The sequence below is a fragment of the Pteropus alecto genome, unplaced genomic scaffold (genome assembly GCF_000325575.1).
Source record: "Pteropus alecto unplaced genomic scaffold, ASM32557v1 scaffold7, whole genome shotgun sequence".
NCBI classification, from domain to species: domain Eukaryota; kingdom Metazoa; phylum Chordata; class Mammalia; order Chiroptera; family Pteropodidae; genus Pteropus; species Pteropus alecto.
The window spans coordinates 38771155-38795372 of record NW_006494614.1 but is presented as its reverse complement, the minus strand read 5'-3'; the positions used below and the strand labels follow the sequence as shown (position 1 = coordinate 38795372).

At 44.7% G+C, this 24218-nt stretch overlaps 1 protein-coding gene across 1 annotated transcript in view; it reads right to left on the bottom strand.

The window, feature by feature from the left end:
• Window positions 1-588: 588 nt before the first annotated feature.
• The window catches only part of CLIC5 (chloride intracellular channel 5), a 148868-nt gene continuing 125238 nt past the window's right edge, over window positions 589-24218 (bottom strand). The window contains exons 5-6 of the mRNA XM_006926482.2: window positions 6923-7107; window positions 589-848 (exon numbers count right to left, since the gene is read on the bottom strand). Of these exons, the coding sequence (XP_006926544.1) occupies window positions 681-848; window positions 6923-7107 (353 nt within the window). The 3' untranslated portion in view covers window positions 589-680. The remainder of the gene's footprint in view (window positions 849-6922; window positions 7108-24218) is intronic.

The following is a 24218-nucleotide window of genomic DNA, read 5'->3' as shown; positions in this document are numbered from 1 at the left end:
GACAGCATAAGAATGGAGATCAGTGTCGGCCAGGGGCATGATAGCATCGTAACATTCACAACACTGTAGCAAACTGAGAATGAGTCTGAAGCGGTTTTTCAATATGGCCTTCAGTGACATTGTGACAGGAGTGTCAGAAAGTAGTGAGTGACTCAAGGTGTGTCTGCCAGATGCCAAAATCCACAGCTTGCTCCGTCCTTCTCCATTCACTCTGTCTCCCCTAAGAGGAGTGGATCTCTTTCTAATAAGATCTAAGATGGCATTTGTCCTTGGTCTTGGAGTCAATGACAAAGAGGAGGGTGGAAGAGGACACAGTGTTGCATGTTCTAATGCATGTGAGGAGATATTCTGATATTGGCATAAGGGGCCAGTGACAATCCTGTACATGGGTTCTCCAACACTGACCTCAAATACACTGAACCCAGACCAGGCCCAAAGGCTGAGAGCTTGACATTTCTAGCATTTCCGTTTGCAGATTCCCGTGTGATCAGACGGGATTGGCGCTGACTTTCACAAAAGAGAGCAGGCTGAAGTTCTCATAATACCAGCAAGATGCAGCCTGGTTAAAAAAAAAAAAAAAAAGGCGATTCTCGAGGCAATGCGGAAAGAGGAGTCTGTGAAGCTGGAGTCCTTTGGGAGAAGCAGAGTTCTGCAGCAGGGATGGAGCAAGGCGGCTGTGCTCAGGATCGGCTGAGGCGCTTGGCAACATCTGCGTAGGCCAGCTCAATCTCCGAGTCAGCTGCACAGGTGTTGGTGAATTCATCCCGGGCATAGGCGTTCTTGAGATACCGCCACAGGCCTGTCATCTCAGCTGGGAAATTGTAGTTGCGGTATTTCCTGGACACAATCTACAACAGAGATGGTAGGACAGAGATGGAGTGAAGGCATGAAACAAATCACTGAGAAGGTGTTAGTGGCGTGACCGATGTGTGCGTACACAGCAGGATAACCTTTCATGCAGCGCAACGGGCCAGCAACGAAGTGTATGTAATTCGGGGGACAGTCCTGCCTTCTTTTTATTTTATTTTGTTTTGTATTATTTTATTTTATATTTCTTAAGTAAATAAAATTTGCCCTATGCCCTAGTGATCCTGCTTCTAGAGATTTTTCCTCAGGAAATAATCATAGATGTACATGAAGATTTAGCTACACCTATGTGATCACAGGACTATCTAGAACAGCAAAAAATGGTACACGACACACATGTCCAGCAACACATGAATGGATAAATACATTATCCTACATAAGCACAATAGTATCCTAGAGAGCCATTAAAAATGATACTGCATAGGAAATTCCAGTGATCTGGAAAACTCTTCAAGATAGATCATTTGAGTTTCAAGTGCAGTATAACACATTTGGAGAAATACATATGATGACTAGAGGTATACATACCAATGTATTATCAGTAGTTACATCTAACTGATAGAATTATAAACATTTTTTTCTATTTCCCCTCATCCACTTTGTTTTGCCTAAGCATCCTTATTTATAGAAGGGAATACAAACATTAAAAAGTAAGCTAGATGTTGGAATGAATATGTAGGTACAGAGTATGATGGGGAGTGAACAAAGAATGATTTCTGTTCTCTCCATAGTTAGCCACACTTGAGGGCTGTGGACTTGAGTGTTCTGGGGGAAGTGATGTTTGCATTGAGAGAAGAGGTAGCATAGTAGTTAAAAAGCATAGGCTCTGGATCCCCGCTGACCAGATCTGCAGTCCTGACTCTACTACTTAACAGCTGTGTGACCTTGGACTAGTTACTTAACCACTCTGAGCCCCAATTTCTTTATCTCTAAAATATTAGGAGCTTTCTTGGAGTAATAAGTTAACACATAAATGTTTAGAGGGCTGGCTGGCTCATATTCAATGCTCAAGAAATATTACCTATTATTATAATTCATTGAGATCCGCCCTTTGCCCATTTGCATGCATTCTTTCATAGGTAGGGGCAAGCTGGTCTCTTTCATAAGGTCTCAATAGCCTGGGAGGGATTCACATAGACATGTGACCTGTGTAGTCACATGGGCCTCACACTCAGAAGGGCCCTGCCCTTGGTTTAATGTTCTGCTGTCAATATCTGGAAATTCTGAATAATTTTTTTTTTTTTTTTTAACAGAAGCCCCTTTATTTTCACTGTGCACTGGAACCTGCACATTAGCTGGTCCTTCCTCCAGCCTGCGGGTTGGGGATAGCCATGAGTAGCCTCTCTCTATTAAAGTGCTGACTTCTGACTTCTTCCCTCGCTTTCCACTGGCCCTGGGATCCTTCCACTGAGAGAACCCCTAGATCAGCCACTTTGGGCTTTCATCCGCATTTCGGTGCAGTGATGTGCGGGGTTCCCTGGAAAGTTTGCTGAGTGAAGGACAATGACGACCTATTGCATGAAAAGCTCAGTCTCATAGTTATGATCACATTCCCAAGAAGGATACATTTCTCCGCTCCATTTTCCTACATCAGTTTTGAACTTTAATTACAACACTAAGGTCTATTCTATTCCGAATCACAGTTACTGTTTTAGTGTCCTCTCTCGCTCGCTTCCCTATTCGTGAGCAGTATAAGAACAGGAACCACAGTTTCTTCATTTCTGTACCCTCGATAATCTCCATAATGCTCTCACTAAGATAGCAAACATTTATTTACTATGTGCTCTGCTCCAGGCCCTGCTTTAAGTACTTTGCAAGCTCCTTAAATCTCTAACTCTATAAGGAAGAGTGTGTTATAGTCCCATTTTACAGATGAGTAAAGTAAGGTTACATAAGTAGGGATTCGATAAACAGTTTTGTTTAATCCTTACCATTCTCAGTTATCCTAATAGCAGACAAAGTGCATTTAGTGTTAAATGTAATAAAATTACTTAATTTTAAGAACTGAATTTCCTTAGTAATGAATAAACTGAAGCCACAAAAGATTTAGCGGCTTGCACAATGTTATACAGGAAAATAATTAATTCAACCAATATTTTTGAGTAATCACTAATATTTATTATAGTCTCTGCTTTCTAATCCCAGTTCTCTCTACTTTGCCACTCAGGCCTATGTAAATGATAAAGAAACAGCTCTGCTCAGAATGTCTCCTGTGCCAGTTTTTCAGCTAATGTTGATTATCTTCAAACCTACCCTTGTATTTGCTTCTCTGTGACCCTTGGATTCAGACTGCACAAATACCTCTGCTTTGCCAGCTACTCCCTGTCAGGCTCTACCAAGACGGGCCACTAGAGAGAGCCTGCAGACTGGAGGAGGTAGAAGGGTCGTGACTCTTCTTGTTGGCTTTCTGTCTCCATCAGAGTCTTTTTCACTCTAGTGTCAGCCACTGAATCCCGTCTGCTGTTTTGTCAAAACTTGCAGAAACAGTGTCATCACACCAGTTCAGAAAGGCCAGTACACAACAGTGACCTTGCTGCAGAGGTTGGGTCCCAAATCCATGGGACATCCTCTGAACTCAGCCCCCAGCATCAGCTAAGCAGAGCCCCACCTCAGAGGTCCAAGGTTTAGCTCTGTGGGGCCCCTCATCTGAGTTTCTGATGTTTTAATAACTCCAACCCCTCCCTTTTACCAACCCCCCCACCATCCACCCTGAAGGTAGTAGCTGCCTCTTGAAGGTGGAACCTCTTGGCACATTTTGTCTTCTTAGTTCCTCAGTACTTAGTACTTCTTTATATTAGGTTTGGTGTGGTCATCAAAGAAGGCAGTCCTTCAATGTTCTGTCCACTTTAGGTGTGGCTAATAAGCAAAGGTGATGGAATCAGAGTCTTTGGACTGAGCGCTCTCCAAGAGCAAATGCTGAGGCCAGCACCCCCTGCCAGTTCTTGGTTTCCACCTGTTCACCGTAAGACGAGGGCCCCATGAGTTTGCCCAAGAGCCTTTAGAAGAGGCTGTCTTGGCTAACAAGCAAATCCATGCAGGAGTTGTGGGTTACAAACTGAATAATAGAGCAGCCTTCGGTCTCTCCATGCTGGAATTTATTTTTAAGTTTTTAAAGGCTATATATGAGCTCAAAAACAGCAGAAATTCCATTTATAAATATATATATATATATTTGTGTTTATATTTATATCTCCCTTCCTGTTTGCCGCAGGAGCTAAACAGATCACCGTGCCAGGCAAGATTCCAGTGGAGGCTACGCAAGGCCTGCCATGTCCCCCCTGCCCGGATTTGCACGCCTGCTTTAGTCTCAAAACTGTCTGTTTCCTCATGTGTTGGCTGGACTTGGGGAGATGAGAACTAAAAGGGAGCCAGGCAATGAAAGTTCAAACCAGGTACTCAGCGAGCCAAACCAGGCACTCTTGGGCCAAAGCAACACAGCTTCCATGGATGAAGATGAAACTGAAAGAGAGCCAGGGGGAATAAGGGAGGAAGAGAGGAAGAGAGGGGGTGGGGAGGAGAGAGAGAGAGAGAGAGAGAGAGAGAGAGAGAGAGAGAGAGAAAGAGAGAGAAAGTGGACAGAATACGCACAGGAATGAGAGGGTGAGGATTCGCACAGAAAGTTCTGATGTTTGCAGGCACTTCCATGCTCATGTTCTGAATTTGTACTTTCATATGAAAACAGTTAGCTCCCACAGCCCAGATTAAGTTTTGGCGTTGGAAACCAAACTGGAGGCCTGACTTGGCTCCTCCTTCACTCTTTCTGCACTGAAGAGGTTTGCCAGGTCTCTGGGACCTGATAAGCTGCATCAGCAGAAATCCAAGGAAACAGGAGGCAAGGCCCAGCCTTTGTCCCCTCACCGGCCATCCTCCCTCTGATCCCCGCTTCTCCCAATGAACAACTCACTGAACTTCATCCAAGGACATGGGCTAGGAGGAACTGGAGAAATTGTAGGATGAGGCACAAGGCCTGGGAGATTCATTTGTTTACCTTATTCGACAAGCAATTCTCGAGTGGGTACTCAAGACATATTTGAGTAAGAGAGAAGAAATGAGGGAAGGAAGAGAGGGAAAAGAAACAAGGAGGAATATAATCCACCTCTCTTCTTTTAGGCATGAGAGAAATGAATTCCAAGTAGAATAAATGACCTGCGCCAGCTCATGCTGCTAGTTGGTAGCAGACATAGGACTAGAATTGGGTCTCCCGACTTCTAGAATGGTGGGCTTTCCATTACATCACTTTGACACGGTGTGATTGAACTGGAATCATGCTGTCCTTAATAGTGCCACTAGCGCCTCAGAAAGAGAGAATAAAGATGTTTCGGAAGTGGAGTGGGATATGCACTAATTAATAACTTCAACGAGATATAGCAGCTTAGATGCACCTACAGTTGACCATTGGCTTGGCCCCAAATCCAAAGTGTATCCATGTTAATAAGTTGTATTTGCCCAGCCCATCAGCACCGGCATACATGATGCTCTCTCAGTCTCCAGCTCAGACCAAGCCCACGGGAACACCAGTGCACGCCCAGATGTGTGATTTCAACTCAAGCTTGTGTGTGCTGTGATTAGAAGGGAGCTGGCGTGTCTAGCCTGGACTTCAGCGGCCCCAAATCCAAAGTGTATCCATGTTAATAAGTTGTATTTGCCCAGCCCATCAGCACCCGCATACATGATGCTCTCCCAGTCTCCAGCTCAGACCAAGCCCACGGGAACACCAGTGCACGCCCAGATGTGTGATTTCAACTCAAGCTTGTGTGTGCTGTGATTAGAAGGGAGCTGGCGTGTCTAGCCCGGATTTCAGCAAAACAAACAACAAATAAACAAACAAACAAACAAACAAAAAACAACCACAAAAAGAAAACGATAGGCAGATAATCAGCTGATAAACGATTAAATCTGATTCTTCTCAGTGAAGGATAGAAAGAAACTGGGTATCATAAAGACATAACTAGGTGATAAAATGACTAATCAATGACTATTTATTAAAAGGCCACTGTATATTCACCATCATGCTTAGAGAAGGCCCTATCATCACAGAGCTTATTCTCTGACTGAGACAGTAAAACATAAAAACATGTACAATTTGCAAACTGTCTAGCTCTATAATCCCTTTATATTTTATTCTAGGCTGGTGAGGGTCAGGGGAAAGGATGTGAGAAGAAGTGTTAGTTTAGACAACTTTGGGGGCACAACTGGTGTCTTCAAATGAGATGAAAGGGAGCAGCCCTGTCTGGTGATGTTCCAAAGAACACGTAGCAGCGAGGCAGTTTGGACGGCTATTTTAATAATCAGAGCTGTCAGTGTGGTAGGGCTGGCTCGTGAGGCAGAAGGCTCTTCATCGTCAGAAACGTGCAGTCGCAGCTGCATAGAACCCTGTCACGAACAGAAAGTGGCCCAGTTTGGGCTGGGAGGTTGTTTTGGATGACCTCTGAATTCTCTTCTTTCCAACTTGCAGATCCCAAGATTCATACAAGAGAGGATTACACTGCCTGTCAAAGATGGTCAGAAAGTACAACGATAGTAAACAAAATGATGTCACTTCTTGCAGCCTCCATCTCTTCAACTGATAGATGAGGAAGATGATGCCTGCCTGCCCTAGGGAGTTGCTCGAGGGAATGAGAAGGTGGGTCAGTGCACAAAGAAAACATGCATATGAGGTCACATTTAATAGAGATGTGGGGGTATGGCCAGTGAAAACCTATGAAGAAGAAACGAGAAAGAGGCCTTTGGAGTAACAGGACTATATATAACTATATATGATATGACAACAGCAACTACTATATAATGAGCACTTACAATATGCCAGGCACTTATATGCCACATTACTCTTCCAACGACCTTAGAAAAAAAACAATACATTTTACAGGTGAAAACTGAACCTCAGAGACACTAGGGCCAGTATGCAGTGGAGGCTGACTTCAGTTACCTATTCAGGTGACTTCAGAGCCCAGGCTCTCAACCAGCCAATGGCGCTGCCCTCGACTTAATCCCATAGGTGACCCCAGCCTAATATGGAGCTGGATCTGAGGAGCACTTGCAGGTAGAGGTCTCTTACCTGGACCACATGGAGCTTGGGCAATAGATTGCAGTCGGCCAAGGTCAGCTCGTCCCCATCCAGGAACTTGCGTCGGGACCGCTTGTCATCGTCCCCGCGAGTGTTGGCGTCGATCTCCTCTGGCAGAGGGGTGTTCAGGTAGTCATCCAGTTCCTTCAGAGCCTTGGTCAGGCCTCTCTCAAGGGCTGGCAAGAAACAGCAAAAGAAGTATCTTTAGTCAAACCTGCCACTAGATACAGCCACAGTCTTCAGAGTAGAATAGCTTATCCTGAACCTCTCCTCACGCTGCCAGCTCCCCACACACTGCGGAATACCTGGCAGCCATGAACACAGCACAGTAGAAGAGTATGAAACAGCCTGAAAGAACAAGGCTTAACCCAACAATAGGCAAAAGCTAATCTTTTTTGGGGACATGGGAGGCAGGAATATAGAGATGCAACCATGAGGATATATATCAAAGCTTAGTGCTTATCCCCAGAAGATTCAATAACAATAGGTAAGTTTCATTTCCTTTTTTGTTTACGTATATTTTTCCAATAATCTACAGTTAACCCACATAATAATTTTGTATAAAGAAAAAGCTATTAAATAAGTAAATACCAACTATATAGCAGTTCTAGGGCAGAGAGCTGCACCAGATTTTGCGGAAGCGTTAACTGTGCCTAACCCAACCAGAGAAGGGTGGGAACAGGCTTCCAGGAGAGCAAGACATAGGAAAGTGAGAGAGGCCATGTCTGGTGCTGCCCCCAGAGAACCAGTGGGCATCAGGGAGGCCTACTTGAGTTTAATCTAGAGAAGGTTGTTCTAAAAATCAGTGCTCTCTAAAAATGGAAGGGCCAGTGCACCAGGCAGTAGGCTCCACCAGCAATTTGCAATCACAGATTGCGTGGACACCTGTCATGGATACAGCTAAAAAACAAAAAAACAAAAAAAACATTCAAAGGAAGATAATATGACTGAAGACTATATAAATAATTCATTTAGACACAAGAGCAGAACGAAATACTCAAAAGAACAACTCCAGGATGTCGCTATCCCTGAGTCATTCTCCCCAGCATTTCATAGACAAACACAAGAGCAGAACGAAATACTCAAAAGAACAACTTCAGGATGTCGCTATCCCTGAGTCATTCTCCCCAGTATTTCATAGACCAACTCTGTCACAAAACACCGCCACAGGAACCGTCCACCTGAGCTCGAGGACGGAGGTGGAGGAGATGGTTGGCTGCGTCATTCATTAGCCACTGCATCTGTGTCATCAGTCCCATCCCTTGGTGTATAGCGTGGCACCGAGATCATAGGAATCATTAATATCAATCCTGATATTAATTCCAGCAGGAAAAAAAAAAAAAAAAGGGAGATGCTGCCTCTGGAGGAAGAGCCCAGTGGACTGTGTGCTCTTGTTCAGATTTTCCCAAATGTGCTTTCTGTTAGCCACTCCTCACACAATCCACATTTGTCTTTTCATAGAAGGCCTTTTGTTTGAGACAATGAAATGACACCAGCCCAAGATAAATCAATTGAATGCTTACTGGAATGTTTGAAAACAGACTGGAGGTTGGACACAGTTTCTCAATACTTCCCTCTCCCTGGTGTGGCATTTGAACTTGTACTTCATCATCTGCTTTGTGTTTCCAGTTTGAGAGAATAGAATGAGCAGGGTTAGGAAAAATGCTTGTATTCTCCCTAGTAATTATCTAGACTGGGATGGGATTGCAAGCCTATTCAAGAGCAACAGCAGAGGGTGGGCATTTAACAATACTTATTATACGCCCCTCCCCCACCCCCACCACACCCAGGCACTTGTGATTTACATTAAGTTTGTTTGCTTCTTCAAATCTGACTACCCCTTCAGTTATGAAGATTATGCCGAAATCTTGATTATAATGGAGAAAGGAAAAATCAGAGGGCCTGTTGAAACTTGGCCAACTGACATCAAGGGAAAGACATATGATGGGAATGAGACGTTGCAGATTCTGATTCCAAATGACCCTTGGAGACATGAGCAGGCCACTACTCAAGCCTGTGCCCAAGTCATCTGGTCTGGGAATTATCGTGACATTTGGTAAAATAGGCCTAGGACAGCAACTGGAGCTCCTTGGGAAGATAGTTCTGGATAAATTTAAACTATCTCTCTAGTGATCTCTTGAGAGGGAAGGATCAAATTTGGCAATGGGCGTGGTTGTTGCCTTATGTCACAACTGCGACATACCATGTAACATACCAAGTAGCCACCTTCTGAGAATGTCTTCCATGTGTCAGTTTCATCGCTTGCATTTATGTATTTGGATCATGAATGTGAAGGTGCAGTTGGTGATAATCATGGTAGAGAGAAGAAGAGACGGGGCAACAGAAATAGGACCCTATGGCCTGGAGCTAACTCTGTATTTAAATTTTGACCCTGCCCAGGCTAGATCGAATGTGACGCTGCTGAAGCTTCAGCTTCAGGCTCCCTTATTGTGTGGGCCCCTTCCAAGGCCCTGAAGTTGACTTTTAAAATTCCTCATTAGTACTTACTGTATTGGCTTCAGACCCCACAAATCCTGGAAACATTCCTCAACTTGGCGCTTACTAAGTGTGACCTTGGGCGAGTTCCTGAACTCCACTGAGCTTTTGGTTTTCTCATCTCAACTATGGAACTAAAAATCCCTAACCCTCATAAAGCCGTCGTGAGAAATAATTCAGATTATGCAGGGAAAGTGCCTCAGAGAGTGCCTGGCCCATAGTGGGATACCAATTAATGACAGCTGTTGCTATGGCATCACCATATGTGCCAGTCATCCTGCTCTCGGTCCCTCATACTCTTGGTCAGTTATGTTCCCGAAAGATCTAGGGTGAGGCAGATAACGAGACGCTAAGAAACTTCAGAGGGAGAAATCAACAGCCCAGAGCTTTGCTTCTCTTATTGATTTAATGTACAACCACAGCCCTGTCCATTCTGCTCCCTCGGATGCCTTCTTGGTGACAAGCCATGTTGAGAGGCATGGCCAAAGGGAAATCGATGCCACGGGCCTGTGTGCTAACGTACTGCCATATTATCGAATAACAACTGCCAGCACCAATATATTCTCTGCCAGTTCTTTTCCTTCCTACCTGCCAACTCATTCCTCTGACCCTGGCTCAGTCTGGCATCCATAGGATTTCATTATCCCTTTCAGCTGACGGCACCCAGGTTACAAAAATGTTTGGTGTTGAAGTTTTTGCTCTGGTGAGAGTGAAGGGGATATGAAAGAAACCGGAGTGACGAGAAGATGTTAAATCCTTCAGTTTTCAAATCTGAAACCCTCCTTCCAAAGACCGCTTCTGAGTAGCAGGACGGGTCACCCATGGACCGTAGCAAGCCTGAGGCCAGGGGACCCCGAGACCCAGGACCACTAACATCCCAGGCACTTGATGGATACCCAGTCCTCTAGCTGCTTTCTTCTCCTCTCCACCCCACCCTCCCTTTAAGATTTATTCTGTACCACACACAAATGCACTGGGTAAAATATGTGATGAGGAAACAAGGGGGAATAGTTCATAAATATTCTCAGCCATATGCAAACAATCTCAAATTTATTTTTCTCTTTTTTAAGGAGGAAAAAAAGCCACCCATTCCATGATCACTTCCAGATTCATTGAGGTTGATATTACATAAGACCCAATATTGTTTCCTCGTCATAGAGAAATAATGACTTGGAAACGGCAATTTGAGCTAAGAAAATAATATACTCTTACCAGGGCATGGAGGCTGAATGGGGACCAGAGAGCCAAGACTCTAGCTCAGTCTCCAAAGAGCTCTTGCAGGCACAGCTCAGCCCTGGTTAGCTGGCATGCTTTGTGCACCAGGGGTATTGACCTGCAAACAGCCATGCAGACTCCTTGGGGCTCGAAGTTCACTTGAAGCTGAGCAGATGTCACAGGTGGCCTTTGAAAGACGGGCACAGCTCTGTGGGCCTAGGTTGCTTTACTTTCAGTTTCTCATGCATAGTGTTTTCTCCGGCCTGTGAATTTGTGGACCAATAAAAACCAAGGGTCCACTTCTGACCGACATCTGCAATAGGGGTCTGCTCAGCTCTCCACAGAGTAGGAGATGGTGGCTACAGGAGGCTGGTCCCAGGCCGAGCACCTTCTGCCCAGCTGGGTTCCTCTCATTGCTCTACTCCTGTTCCCCAGCACCAGCAAGAAATACAGTTACTGAATTTCTGCATTGAACCGGGATGTTTATGCCAACCGTGATATAAATGTACAATGAAGGTCTTGAGATGGGAGTAAGTATTCATCCCCATTTAACAGATGAATTGAGTCTTGGACTTATCTAAGGTACATACACATGTGCAAGCCAACTGTTCAAATCACTCTTAGATGTACAAAGAAAATGTACCTGCTTTTTCTTTTAACTACTTTGGTTTCCTTACAGGCTCCCAACACCCGGGCGATGGGAAAACAACTTCAATTTAGTCCATTCTGGATTATGACTTAGTTTTATGTTATAATCTAAATAGTTCCTCTAGATAATTCCAGTCACTTTTGCATGAAAAAAAAAAATCATCGGTTTCTCAGAGAGCTTCCTTCCCCTCTGCTCTTCTTCCTGAGTAAACAGGGGTGGATGGGGGAAGAGGCTCTTGTCACTTCCTGGTACCTTGGAGACAGGAATCTTGGGTTTGTGGGGTAGACGTTTGGGAAAGCTAACACAAGTTCTGCGTCTCTTCCCACTTACACTGAACCTCCACTGCCTTCACGAGTAGCCATGGGGATGTTGACCCTAGGGTGGTGGTCAGAAGTGGACTGGGGGCCTCCCTCCAATACCCTGAGTAGAGGATGCCTGAGTAAAGTGCCACATGGAGCTTCCCAGACATGTCTCTAGTTCCCTGACCTCTGTGCCTCCCTCTTCTCCCCTGGGCAGGGAGGGGAGGGCTTTCCTTTACATTTGCCTATGTCAAGTAGTCCATCAACCACAGAGCAGCAAGTTTCCCTTGGAGCTGAGTCTTTCAGGCTTGGTTCTCAATGTGCTAAAGTTGAGAAATAAAGAAATTTAGAACATCTTTAGACAATAGTTTGGCCTGTAAGGCTATTGTCTTGTTGAAAGTGCTATTTTGAATATCAGAAGCTAAATATTGAATTCCTTTTTCTTCCTTGGAATTCCTCTATAGAAATCTTCATCTCTCATGGGACCTGTGGATGCCTAGGACAGATTAGAATCATGTACTCAGAAAGGCAAAGAGAAAATTATTTTCAAAATAGTAGCCCTGTTATACGAGTTAGAAGAAAAACCAGGATTTAAAAACGGAGCTGATGGATTCCAAAACTTACACTTCCTACACTCTGCAAGGTGTATCTGGGTGCCAAGAGTTGCCCCACAGCTCCTTGGGGTCCACTCAGCCTGCCACCTTCCTTTCATGCTTCAGACCTTTCTCACACACCCTTATTCCCCTGACTACAGTGTGGCTACCAGAATACTCCTCTTCATGCCTCACCGTCCAGCTCATTTGATAACATATTTATGTTCTCCTATTAATGGCTTGATTTTAGCTGGACTTCTTGGTGCTCTGAGTGACCGTGATTGGGTCTAGAAGGTGCTATCTCTGAGGAGAGAGCCTACCAGGCTCCCTCACGTCATTTTTCAGTGACAAAGACCAACTCTGCCTGTACTCGGACCAATGCAGTCACGTTGTCTGTGTGATACCAAGACGTCTGGGTGAAAAGTGAGACATCCATTTGGGTTTTGCCTATAATGAAAGAAACAGCTAGATATTGGGATGTAGCTAGAGGACTGAATGAGGTCTTTACTTTTCATCTCCTTTGAGAGCATGTTGCCGCTATAACCAAAGGATGCAAAAAAAAAGGGGGCGGGGGGAGACCCCAGCAAAGATTTCTCTGGCCATCACATATTCTTGGGGAGAAAATAAAAAGCTGGCCACACCCTGCTGACATCTCATCATTTTAAACATGAATGATACTGTAATGGAAACAAAAAAATCAAATAATAAAAATTTAATATCGTCTCTCCCTCATCTTTTGGAGGAAGAAACCTTTCTTCAGAAACTGAGAGAGATCGAATTGCTCTACACAAGGTGCCCAGGACCAAAGACTCAGGAGAGAGGAGGGAGCTGGAGCAGAGTCTCAAGGGATGAGAGAAGAGGCCAGGTGGAAAAATTTCTAAGGAAATTTTTAGGACATTTGGCTTCGTGATGGGAAATGTAATTCCCTCCGCCCAAGAAAGCTTCTGTAAAGATGTACCTTCATCTTTCTGGTTTAGAGATTAAAGTCATGTAGCTTTTCTTCCTTGGAAAGTCCTTAAAGAGAGGGTAAGGTGGCCCAGTTACAACCAGGTTACGTGAGCGTGAATGACCACACAGAGGCAAAACTATCAAGCAGGTGGAGCCTGGGGGCCACACCCTCTGATCCACAGTGACTCTTCTAGAGCGCATAGCAGGTAAGGGGGTGCTGATCCTCACAGTCGTTTTGTCTCTTACAACAGTATCTGCTGGGTTCTTAGAACACAGTGAGGCAGAAATAACAGCAGGGCTGTAGAAGATGGGAACTGGGCTTTCTTTCAGGTTTGGTGGACCCCCCTTTGCTGCTCCCGGGCCCTCTCGTTATGTTAGCATGTTACCGGTATCATCAGGGAAGGGACAGAGAAAGCCTGGGTGGTGGGAGTAGGGTGTGTCAGATAGCCCTGAGCCAAGCTCCCCTGAGAGGTCTCATGATAATAGACATGGCAGCAGAGTGGCGCATCTACTCTGGTTTCCAAGACAACTGGGTTTGAATCCTGATGCTGGTTATGGTTGTTCACAAGTTGCTAATAAAGTATCTTATACAGTCCAGTGCACAGTGGAACTTAACAAAAGACAACTGTTATTATTATGGCTGTAGAACTTAAGTTTATGAGAGAATGAGAGGGAAGAAGAGAGACTGAGAGCAAGAGATCGACTTAGGTAGAAGTCGTCTGAAATGAAGCTTGTCTGAGCATCCTAGAACTTCTCGAGTGCACGGAGAATCCTGGATTGCTCAGAGGATGAAGCTCCCTCCTGTCTCTCTCAACACATTCAGAACCCCAAGTCGTCTGGTACCATCTCTTTGGGTTTGGCATTGTTCTCTCCAAGCTATGTAGGTGTGTCAAATTTTCTTGGTCTGAAAGTTTGGAGAATCCATGTCCACCTTTGGCATCAGACCAAGAACAGTGAACTTGTCCTCACAGCCAGAGAGAAGTATATCATCAAATTGGCTCTGACTGTGAAAGACCCAGGGATTCATATATGAGAAGCAATTCCCAGGTCTTCGTTTCTAGGCACTGGTGAAAACAGGGAAGTTGGAAAGACAAAAAGCGGTTTATGAGAAAGCAAAATGCAATGGTAACTTCAACAGATTCCCCACTGTTCCCTTATGCTGCGTCAGCTGGGCTTGAGAAGAGTCTGCAGCTCACGCTGCCATAGTTATTATTTTGTTTGTTCTAGAAAGGATTTTGGCATTGAATGAGAGGGCGAATTAAATGACAAACTCCTATAGTTCTTTCCAGTAAAAGGCCAGTAAATGATTCTTTACTGCCAAGGCAGGATTCAAGTCTTAGACTATTATGGCAGATTGGGGTATGGGACACGGCTGGATGCCATCACTCTCCTCCATATTTGGTGGAGAGGATCAACTGAGCCAATGGGGCACTCTGATATATTCCTGAGGAATTTGTCTCTTCCTCCTTACAGCTTCCTCCCCTAGCCCTATAGGGAATCATTGTGAAGAATAATCTTTTTTATATAGCTCCACAAATCAACCTGATATTTGCTCTATGTTCAGAAGTATTATTCCCAACAACAACAACCAAACATTCTTTTCAAGGCAAGTCTTTGGCCGTGTTTAAAACACCAGCAAGGTAAAGAGTTTATGACCATTTCAGCATGTCTTTCATAAAAAAAATTTCTTCAGTTATAAAGGAAACTAGGGATAGTGTAGACAATTCCAGATTCAGATAATTTTCTGAATCTCCGAAAAGCCACAGTAAATATGAAGACAAAGATTATCACTTAGGTCTTCACATTTAGGTTTCTTTTTGTGTGCATAGCCTATACCATGTAAGCACCCCAAATATTTGTTTATCAACAGGTGAAGAAAGAGAGGCAGAGAGAGACCGACTGAATGGAGCTAGCCAGAAGACGAAAATTCAGAAATTCACCAGACACGGTGTGCTAGCTGGAGCCACCGGGAGAGAATGTATTCCCCATTAGAGAGCCCAGCCCGGCTTTAGCCATGGGGCAGTGGCGACCCCTTCTGGCCCGTCCTTAAGTGAAGAAAACTTCTGCATCTTACACAGAGAACATGTATGTGTGTTTTCTATTAGGCTTTCCAGAAACTCATAAATGGTTGTAAAACCCATTGTGCTAATAGAAAGAACGACATAAATGCTGACTGAAGCTATTAATGCTGGTTGTAGTTTATGTAGCAGACTGAATCAGGCTGAAAACGGTGATTTTTTTATGGTTACTTTATAACAGGTTATTTTTAAGTATCGGGTCATAGATTAGGTTTAGTGCTGATGCTCAAACGTTTGGAATGAGCTGGTCAAGGCAGATTCTATCTTTCTCAGGGGTCATCTGTCCCAGCATTTAGACCTAGAGATTTTCTTTCGCAATTCTCCCTCCATCCAAACACTCAGGCCGAAGTGATTGAACCACATTTCGCCTTGCTTCATCCTCGAAAGCCCACATCTTTTATAAAAGAGCCATTAACAAATTTCAAAACTGCTACCCTGCCACCACATCTCTAAGTTTAAATAATTACCGCGTTAGCCATTCTGTGACTATCCTACATTCTCTTCCAGTTGCCCGTTCTTGCATTTGTGAAGCAGGCACCTATGGCGGGCCTGCTGTGGGCCAGGTTTGGCCCGCATGCTCCCCATGGGTTGCTGAGGCAGGACTTCGGTGTTGAAGCTGGGTTGCCGGTATATTTAGGGAAACACACACGGTGGTCGTTCAATCAGCATTTGTTGGTTTATGAACGGATTTGATCATAGTTTCCTAAATGACTTACTGAGTCTAGTTTAAAAACTCAGCACCACACACGTTTTAAATAATGGATTATATTAATTGTATAATGTGCACAGGTCAAGAGCACAGACCATGGGACCAGTAGCCTGGGTTGGGATCCTGGCCCTGTCACATACTCGCTTGGGCAGGCTGCTGCATCTCTTGTGCCTCAATTTCCTCATCGGCAAAATAAAGATCATAACATGGCACATCATGTAGGGTTACAGTCGATAATGCCCGCAGAGGGCTTAGAAAGGTGCCCGCATGGAGTGAGTCTTCTTATATGCAATCTGTGACACCGATGGATAAGAATCAAAGCATACAAAAGAGCTAATAAACTCTTAGAGTTGTAAGAAAATAGTCTGCTTGATAAATATTGCCCCTGACTTGTCCTCTGCCCTAAGGAAGTCATCCCAGATGAATTATACATATACAATCTTTTCTTATGTACTCAGCTGGTCCTCTTCTCTGACTCTGCGCTGTCACCACAGTCCCACCAGAGTGAGCCTCCTAATAGTCGTGCAGTGGGACAACTTTAGAGGGGAAGTTCGGCAGGAATCGGGGGTGGCCAATACTTTTGCAGAATTTCCCAGGTATGCTGTAATCATAACCACTGTTCCCCTTACTGAGAGTGGTTCTCTGGGTGCCCTCACTTTCCCCCACATAGATCATGGTCTGGAGGGAGAAGCTATTCACTGGCTGTGTCAGTTGCCCAGCTTTTACTACATGAGTCTTGAATCTTCTAAAGTTTGAAGTAAGCATGTAGTAGATTAAGCGTACAAATTTATACTTCTGTCTCCTAAAATCTAGGTGAGGTAATGATCCCAATTTGGTCAATCCCAAAGGAGAGTTTGAAATAGTGTGTCTTTTTCTGGAGGGCTAGATTAGGTATTTTCATCATAGTTTTTTTTTTTTTTTAACACCTTAAGTTGAAAGTGAATTATATGCAAAAATTCACTCTTACCTTCTGTGTTACTAACAGACTCCACATTTTTCAGAGTACCCAGTCGATAATACTTATCTTCCCAGATTCCCAGACTTTCAGCTAGAGGAGGCCAAGTGGCCGACTTTTGGCCAATGAGATGTAAGTGGAAATTTATGAATAGACTTCTAAGAAAAACGAGACAAGATGCAGCTAGCACTGCCTGGAACTCAGATGTAATGCCTGGAAGTAGAGCAACTAAAACTGCCTGAAACTCTACTCTCTGGACTTCTTGTTATGTGAGAAAAGCAAACTCCTATTAAGAAGTAAACATTTACAAAGAGTGCTTAGAGCAGGGCATGGCACATAGTAAAATGCTACATAGGTTTTTGCTAAATAAAATAAATATTTGCTTTAGCCTCTGTAATCAGGTTTCTGTTACATACAGCCAAATCCAACTTTGCCAATACACATAGATAGTGACAATATTTCACCATCACATTATTATTTTAGAATCTTATGCAATGCCCGGAACTGAAAGAGGAGTCTGAGAAAAGGTGAGGGACTCTGAAATGTGACTCCGTGTGTCTCTACATGCTCATGTGACTGGTTTCGTCGCGCCAGAGGATCTACAACGGCTCCCTTTCTTTGTGTTCTGATAGCGCTTGGTCTCTCGGGGATGGATGAGGGGATCCCATTTGTTTGGCCTGGCATGTTCTCCTTTGCAGGGTCATCGGAGCCAAAAGAGAAGCGCAGGCCACCACCAATCTGCACCTCCCGGCCAAGTGACAGAGGTAGAACTGAGATCAGGGCCAGACACAGGCAAAGTGTTGAGTAAAATGTGCCTTTGTGGTCCCCCCAGTGGAAACAACACGTGGGTGACTGCCTATGCGCACGTCAATGGGCATGTGTCCATCAGAGTTAGTGCCGGGCGTGGAAGGCCTGCGAAATCACGTGGTTTGACCTCCTTACCCGGAAATTCAGGATGGAGAGAGTTCTGGACGTGGGCACTGAGGAGCATACTTCTTACTATGATCCAGATCACTAAATGCTTCTTCGACCAGAGGTTCCTAGGAAATTACTAGTTTCTGGCTGGAAGAACACTAGAATTTAGCCTTCCATGTTTACTCTTCTAATCATGGTTAAATTTCACCTTTGACACTAAATAGAATGTTTCTTGAATGTAGTTATAAAAATAAGGGTGACGAGAACAATACCACTTAAGCAAACACCACCACTATCCTGCTGATCTTCAGGAGAAGTGTTCAGATCATCACACTCTTTTATCAATTGGTTCTAAATGAGGTTATTTGTTATTGTTGTTGTTTTTCCACCATGAAGCTTGAGTTCATATAACAGAGGTTATTAAAGCATTATATGTTCTCAGCTGAGAGATAGTTCTAGTCATAGAACATCATAAACTTTAAAGGAATATTGGGAAGTTTCAAAGGTAATCAAGAGAATCGGAGTGCCTGAAATGTGGTCACAGGCTTAAAGGTGGGGCTGGACAGGCCAGAACAGGAAGTGGCTTGGAAGAAATGGCCCTGACACTGATGAGTGAGATCAGACTCTTGAAACATGTCTCAGGTAAATGAGCAGACAGGTTAGGGGCATCTTGAAGTGTCTGGGATGTGGTTTGTTCATTCATTTAACAAATGTTTATTGAGCACCTGCTCCGGACCAGATGCTGAGCTGGGCTCTCGGGATAATAATGATGAACGAGACGCACACAACATGTCCCCTCACGGAGACTGCTGCCGAGAACCCTACTTCCCAAAGCATTCTCCTGGACCTGCAGCAGCAGAATCACTTGGGAGCTCTCAGGCTCACCCCAGACCCACTGCATCGATACCTGCATTTTAACAAGACCCTCCAGGGGACTCAAATGTACATTTAAGTTGGAAAATAGTTTGGATAACAAAGCAAGCAAAATGAAGTGTTACTTGACACGTGAGTTCTAAACAGATGCATTTTCTCCAGCTAATGAGGCTACTCAGGCTACACTCCCGAGTGGGCTTGAGGTGGATTGAGGTGCCTTCTTGAAGACAGCAGATTTTTAAAGAAAGCTGGGGATTTTAAAGTCACAGTTCTACATAGCATCTTCTTTTTTTCTTCAATAAATTATCATCTCCAAAAGGTTGATGAATTCAGAATATCAGATTGGATTTAACCCCTGGTTTCAATTGTTATGTTTTAGTATTATTTAATTTGTAACAAAAGAGTTTAAAAGCTGAGAAATGCCTGGGTCCATCACTAGCTCCATCATATCTTCTGAACAATTTCCCATGCTTCAGCTTTTCTTCTGTGAAATGGAGAGAACGATGCCCATTCTGCCTGGATAAGGTGGTGACGAATTTGACAAGGAGAGTTTATAACTGGGAGCATCTGAAGTTTTTGTTGGGAATTTCAGCATACCACCTGGATTTTACATCTTGTCACTGTCAACCCCAGCTCTACCCCCAATGGAGGAACCCATTCTACATGCTGATTTTCCCAGAGCCGCTTTGTACTAAGAGTCAACAGAGAGGAAGAAGTTTTTCTCAAAGCCATGTTCTAATCACAGATGAGGGATTATACGTGCAGTCCTCATATAAACTAACTACAGCGATGAAATGTAGACACGCTCACCCATGTACATCATTGTGCTTAAAGGTGAACGTGAGACCCATACTGTGTCCTGTCACAAATACAACTTTACATGAAAGCACATATTTTTTCAGATTAATTAATATATAACCCTGTTTATTTAAGGAGATATGTAATGACCTCTGCTAGTGCACAGAAATTGCAGAACACACATAAGGTGTCTATAGATATATTATATATATGTATGTTTTATATATATACATATATATGAGAGAGAGGAAGAGAGAGAGACAAGGGAACATATTTAGCTATTTAGCTCCCACGTGTAGACTTGCACAAAGACAAGAGGTGTCGGCTGCACGGGATGAGGTAACGGTAGCCAGAGGTGAAAGAGCATTTAGCTTGTGTTCAAATTAGTCATTTAAAGTTCCTTTATTCCCCAGGCCTTGCTATGAGTCCAGGCAAGGCCAGGAGAACGCGTTCTGGTCAGACGGCGGGAAATTCCACCACATGGAATGGTGTTGGTGGTCTCCGCTCTACGGCAGCCGGGGGGCCCACACAGCTAACACCCTCTCCTTCCACTAATGAATGCGCCCACCCACGCAGGACCCTCCTTCCCTCCCCATTCCTTTTCCTCCCCTCCCTCCTCACGCTGCCCCCTTCAACCAGCCACGTGGCCACCAACCGACTTCCTTATGACCGCCCAAGGATTCATTTCGGGAGCAAAATTTGTTAAATTATAAATTGCCAGCATCTGCCTCAATAATGAACTAAATCAAAGACCCTCTGGAAGAATCCCCTGGGCAACTCTTGGGAGGTGCCAGAAGGAAATATTCACCCCTTCCCCTCCCTCTTGCTCTTAGCCTCAAGGACCCTCCACGTGTGAGGGTAGGCATCTATGCAGGATGCGCCAGACCTCAGAGGTGGGTCCCTGCAAGCTTAGGTTATTTGTTTTTCCTTGTAAGAACAGTTAATCAAAGCAAAACTTCAACCCAACAAACAAACAAACAGAATACCCTGAGTTGGCTATTTGCACACAGGGGTGGCCAAGGGAGGCAGCCTAAAGGGTTCCTTTGTGGCCAGAGGCGTTTTTGAAAGGAGACAGCAATGGCTGCTTTATGAGGAAGTGGCAAGACAGTCACCTCGTTATCCTCACCACTGTGGTGGTCTGAGGACCACCCAGGAACCTCCATCATGATAACAGCTGAGGTCTTCTTCCAGCAAACCAGTGGTCCTGAGTTGGGACACAGCTGTCTTCTTCCAAAAGAATGGGTCTGTGCTCCCGACGGGATAGACACAGAGTCCCACCGCCACCTCAGCGACTTCTGTTTCTGAGCAGAGTAACTATAACTCGCATTCCTACCACCTTCCACATATTGCCTTAGCTTTAGCCTCAGAGCACGAGGGCTGAATGAGAGGTGGGGGTCGTGCCCATCCCCTTGGAAAGGCCGGGTGTCCAGACTGGGGCCACTGTGTGACGTGGGGGCTGAGGGCTGGGCAGGAGGAAGAGGAGAAGGAAATAAGCGCCTTGTGATTGAAGTGGCTTGAAATAATAAATACACACACTCTCTTTTAAACATAGCTCGCCACATCCTGGGGAATCTGGAAAAATGCTCCCCTTCGCCTCCCCAACACCCTCCTGCCGTCCTCACCCCCAACAGCAGTTGGCTTTCACGACGCTTTGAGGAAAAAGCACGGGGCCTTTGATAGTAAGGGCTTGTTAGTTCTGGGCTAACAGCCCTCCCAGGCCGCTTTGAATCCTTTCGAACACTTTTCTATTTTAGGTCAAGGAAGTTCATAAAAGTGAAGACTGAAGGTGGTGGAAGGGGGAGAGGAAAAGGAGGAAAAAGCAGCTGGGGACAGCTTGTCATCAGGCAGCCAGCGACCTCTGGAGGATGCTTCCGGCCCGGAGGATGGACCCTGCCTCGGGTGTGGAGGACAGATGTTGGAAGGTGGCTTTGAGCCCCCGAAGGAGACCAGGCCTCTTCTGGAACCCCCAGACAAAGCGTAAGCACAACTGGGTCCCTGTAAGCAGAAGATGCTTGAAAATCCACAGGCCTCCTTATGCTAAACAAGATTAGCATCTCTAGCGCTGATTCCTCCACATGCCACAAGAGAGCAGCACATGCTGCTACATCGCACTAGAAACTGGACAGCCCAGTCCAAAGGGCTGGCACCGGGGAATCTGACATGAATAACAGCAGCAGCAGCAATAGCTGTATCGGATTTGTGCCTACTGCGTGCTAGGGACTGTTCCAGGTGCTTAAATGTATCAATTCATTAATTAACATGACAATGCTATAAGAGCCCTATTCTAATCTCTGTATTAGAGATGAGGAGGTATAGAAATTAAGAGAACTTGCTATTGTAGCCTGGGACTGCCTAAAATAGAGCTCAGCAAATTATAATCCGAGGGTCAAATCCAGCTCACTGCCTATTTTTGCACTGGCCTCAAGCTAACGATGGTTTTTACATTTTTGGATGGTTGGGGAAAAGTCAAAAGAAGAATATTTCCTGACACTTGAAAATAATGTGATATTCCAAATTCAGTGTCTATAAATGAAATGTTCTTGGAACACAGCCACATTCACTTGTTTACGTATCGTCAGTGGCTGCTTTATGGTTCCAGCAGCAGAGCTGAGCAGCTGTGACAACCTATATAGCCTGCAAATATTTACTATCTGACCCTTCACAGAAGAAGTTTGCCAGCCCTTGACCTAAGACATAAGTGCTACCTTTTTCCAGGCAGAAGAGACAGAGGGCAGAACTGACACTTCGCTGGACATGGAGTTAGGACAGCTATCCCAGAGGGATCTGGAAGTAATGCTGACCTCAATTCATTTTCTTTCCAACAGGGTGGCTCAAGGTCAAGCAGAAGGGAGGGTTTGACAATTCACTGCATAGCCTCTAGGAAGTAATAGAATGTTCGATTTAGAAAGGGCTATGGGAATCACCTACCTTATTTCATCGAGACTAAGATGCACATTTTTTCACATTTGACATCTTTGTAATCAGACTGTATCCTCCAATCAAAACATTATCGTTTAAGTGAGAGAATTTGTTTACTCGAAGGCAGTTTTTGTTTCTTAGTGGCACTTAAAATAATAGTGTCTTACAATAGACGACACCTTAGATTAGGCAGTTCTTACTGCCAAAGGTCTAGCCTCTTTTTTATACCCTTCCTTTGATGGGACATTCACTTCTTTAGTTAGTGGCCCATTCTACAGATTTCATTTTAAACTTCTGTGAGCCTCAATTTCCTATACTTCAAATGGGAATGGTCTTGTTTACTATATTTACTTAAAATGTCTTATAGATTTTATCATGAGGAATTGAGGGGTATACGTGGAAAGGAAGGCGCTTCCACCGCTGGGGTGGGGAGGAACAGAGCAGGCTGCAGGGGGGTTGGTCTGTTGGTTTGGATCAGCCCCAGGCTGGCTGCAAGGTGAAAGGACAGGAATAAGCTGATGTGGGCACAAACCACTGAAAACATGGCAGAGAAAGAAAGATTGGCAATGCTATAGACAGAATGGCTTTCAGTTAGCATCAGCCAGGAGTACGGCACTCTGCAGGGGGTACCTCTTAGAAGAGAGAAAATAGGAGCAATTTTAAGATTTGGGCATGGATGGAGGAAGAAGACAAGGAAGGCACGAAGAATGCAACTGTAGCTGGTTCGTCCCCTGCTGCCTTACACGCTGGCTCTGAGAGATAATGGAGGGAACAGAGAGAGGCAGGATGAGAGTCACTGATATTGTGATAAGAAACACATTGTAATCCTTCAGTCACGCTTCCATCAAGCAGGGATGATCATCCTAATGATGAGATGAGCTTACTGAGGTTTCTAGACTATCCTGAGAGTCTTCTTCAGGATATATGGCCGTGACTATCAATAGTCTCAGAAGAAACCCGAGGAGCACACTGCTTGCTTCCACGTCCCAAGAAATGATGCTGCAGACGCGAGCCTTGGGGAAGAGGAAACCTAGGCCTTCCTCTGGAACTATGGCTGCTCAGAGAACTTGGTGGCTAATGGCAGCTCATTTGTTCCAGCAAAGGACCTGGGCCCGGAGGCAGAAGGAACTGTGATACTCGCCCCTCCCTCCACAGCGGCAGCCAGGTTTGGACTGGGTCCTGGGGGAAGGGGCAACAGAGGGCTAAGCCCCAACCAGGTGCTTTTCATTTGGGGACATGTGTCCCAGATTTTCTGGGACCGTACCAATTTCTTATAATTCGATTATTTTCAATGAAGGCAATTTGTTAGACGTCTGATTTTCAGCTTGGAAAATGTGGCTACTGCATTTATAACTAAGGGAGGGCAAAGCTATAGAGACAACCCAATCTGAGTATGAGTCTTGTCCTCTAAACACACAGGACCGCATCTGGCCCACCATAGGTAGCCAATGAAGGTCGTTAGGATTTAATTTAGGAAATGAGAAGTATTTGATTAGGACAAATATTTCAGGAGGAATGTGTTAGGACATCACAGTGTCTTCTATAAGTGGAAAGAGGTACATCTCTGCAAACATAGCATGGGGACCTGTCATTCATGATTAAAAGAGACAGGCACAGGCCGGCTGCTCTGTCTTGGAAATGATGAAGGGGAACAGGAAAGTTGGAGACACAAGCCGGAGGCTGCAGGGAGGTCTCATGAGTTTTCAAGAGAAGACAGGGAGAAAAAGAAGAAAATGAATTTTAGGTGTAGAGAGGGCACGAGTGAAGACCAGAGGGTGGTGAGGGGTGCCAAGTTAAAACGGTGCCTACAGGGGAAAGACGAGAGAAGTCATCAGCAGGA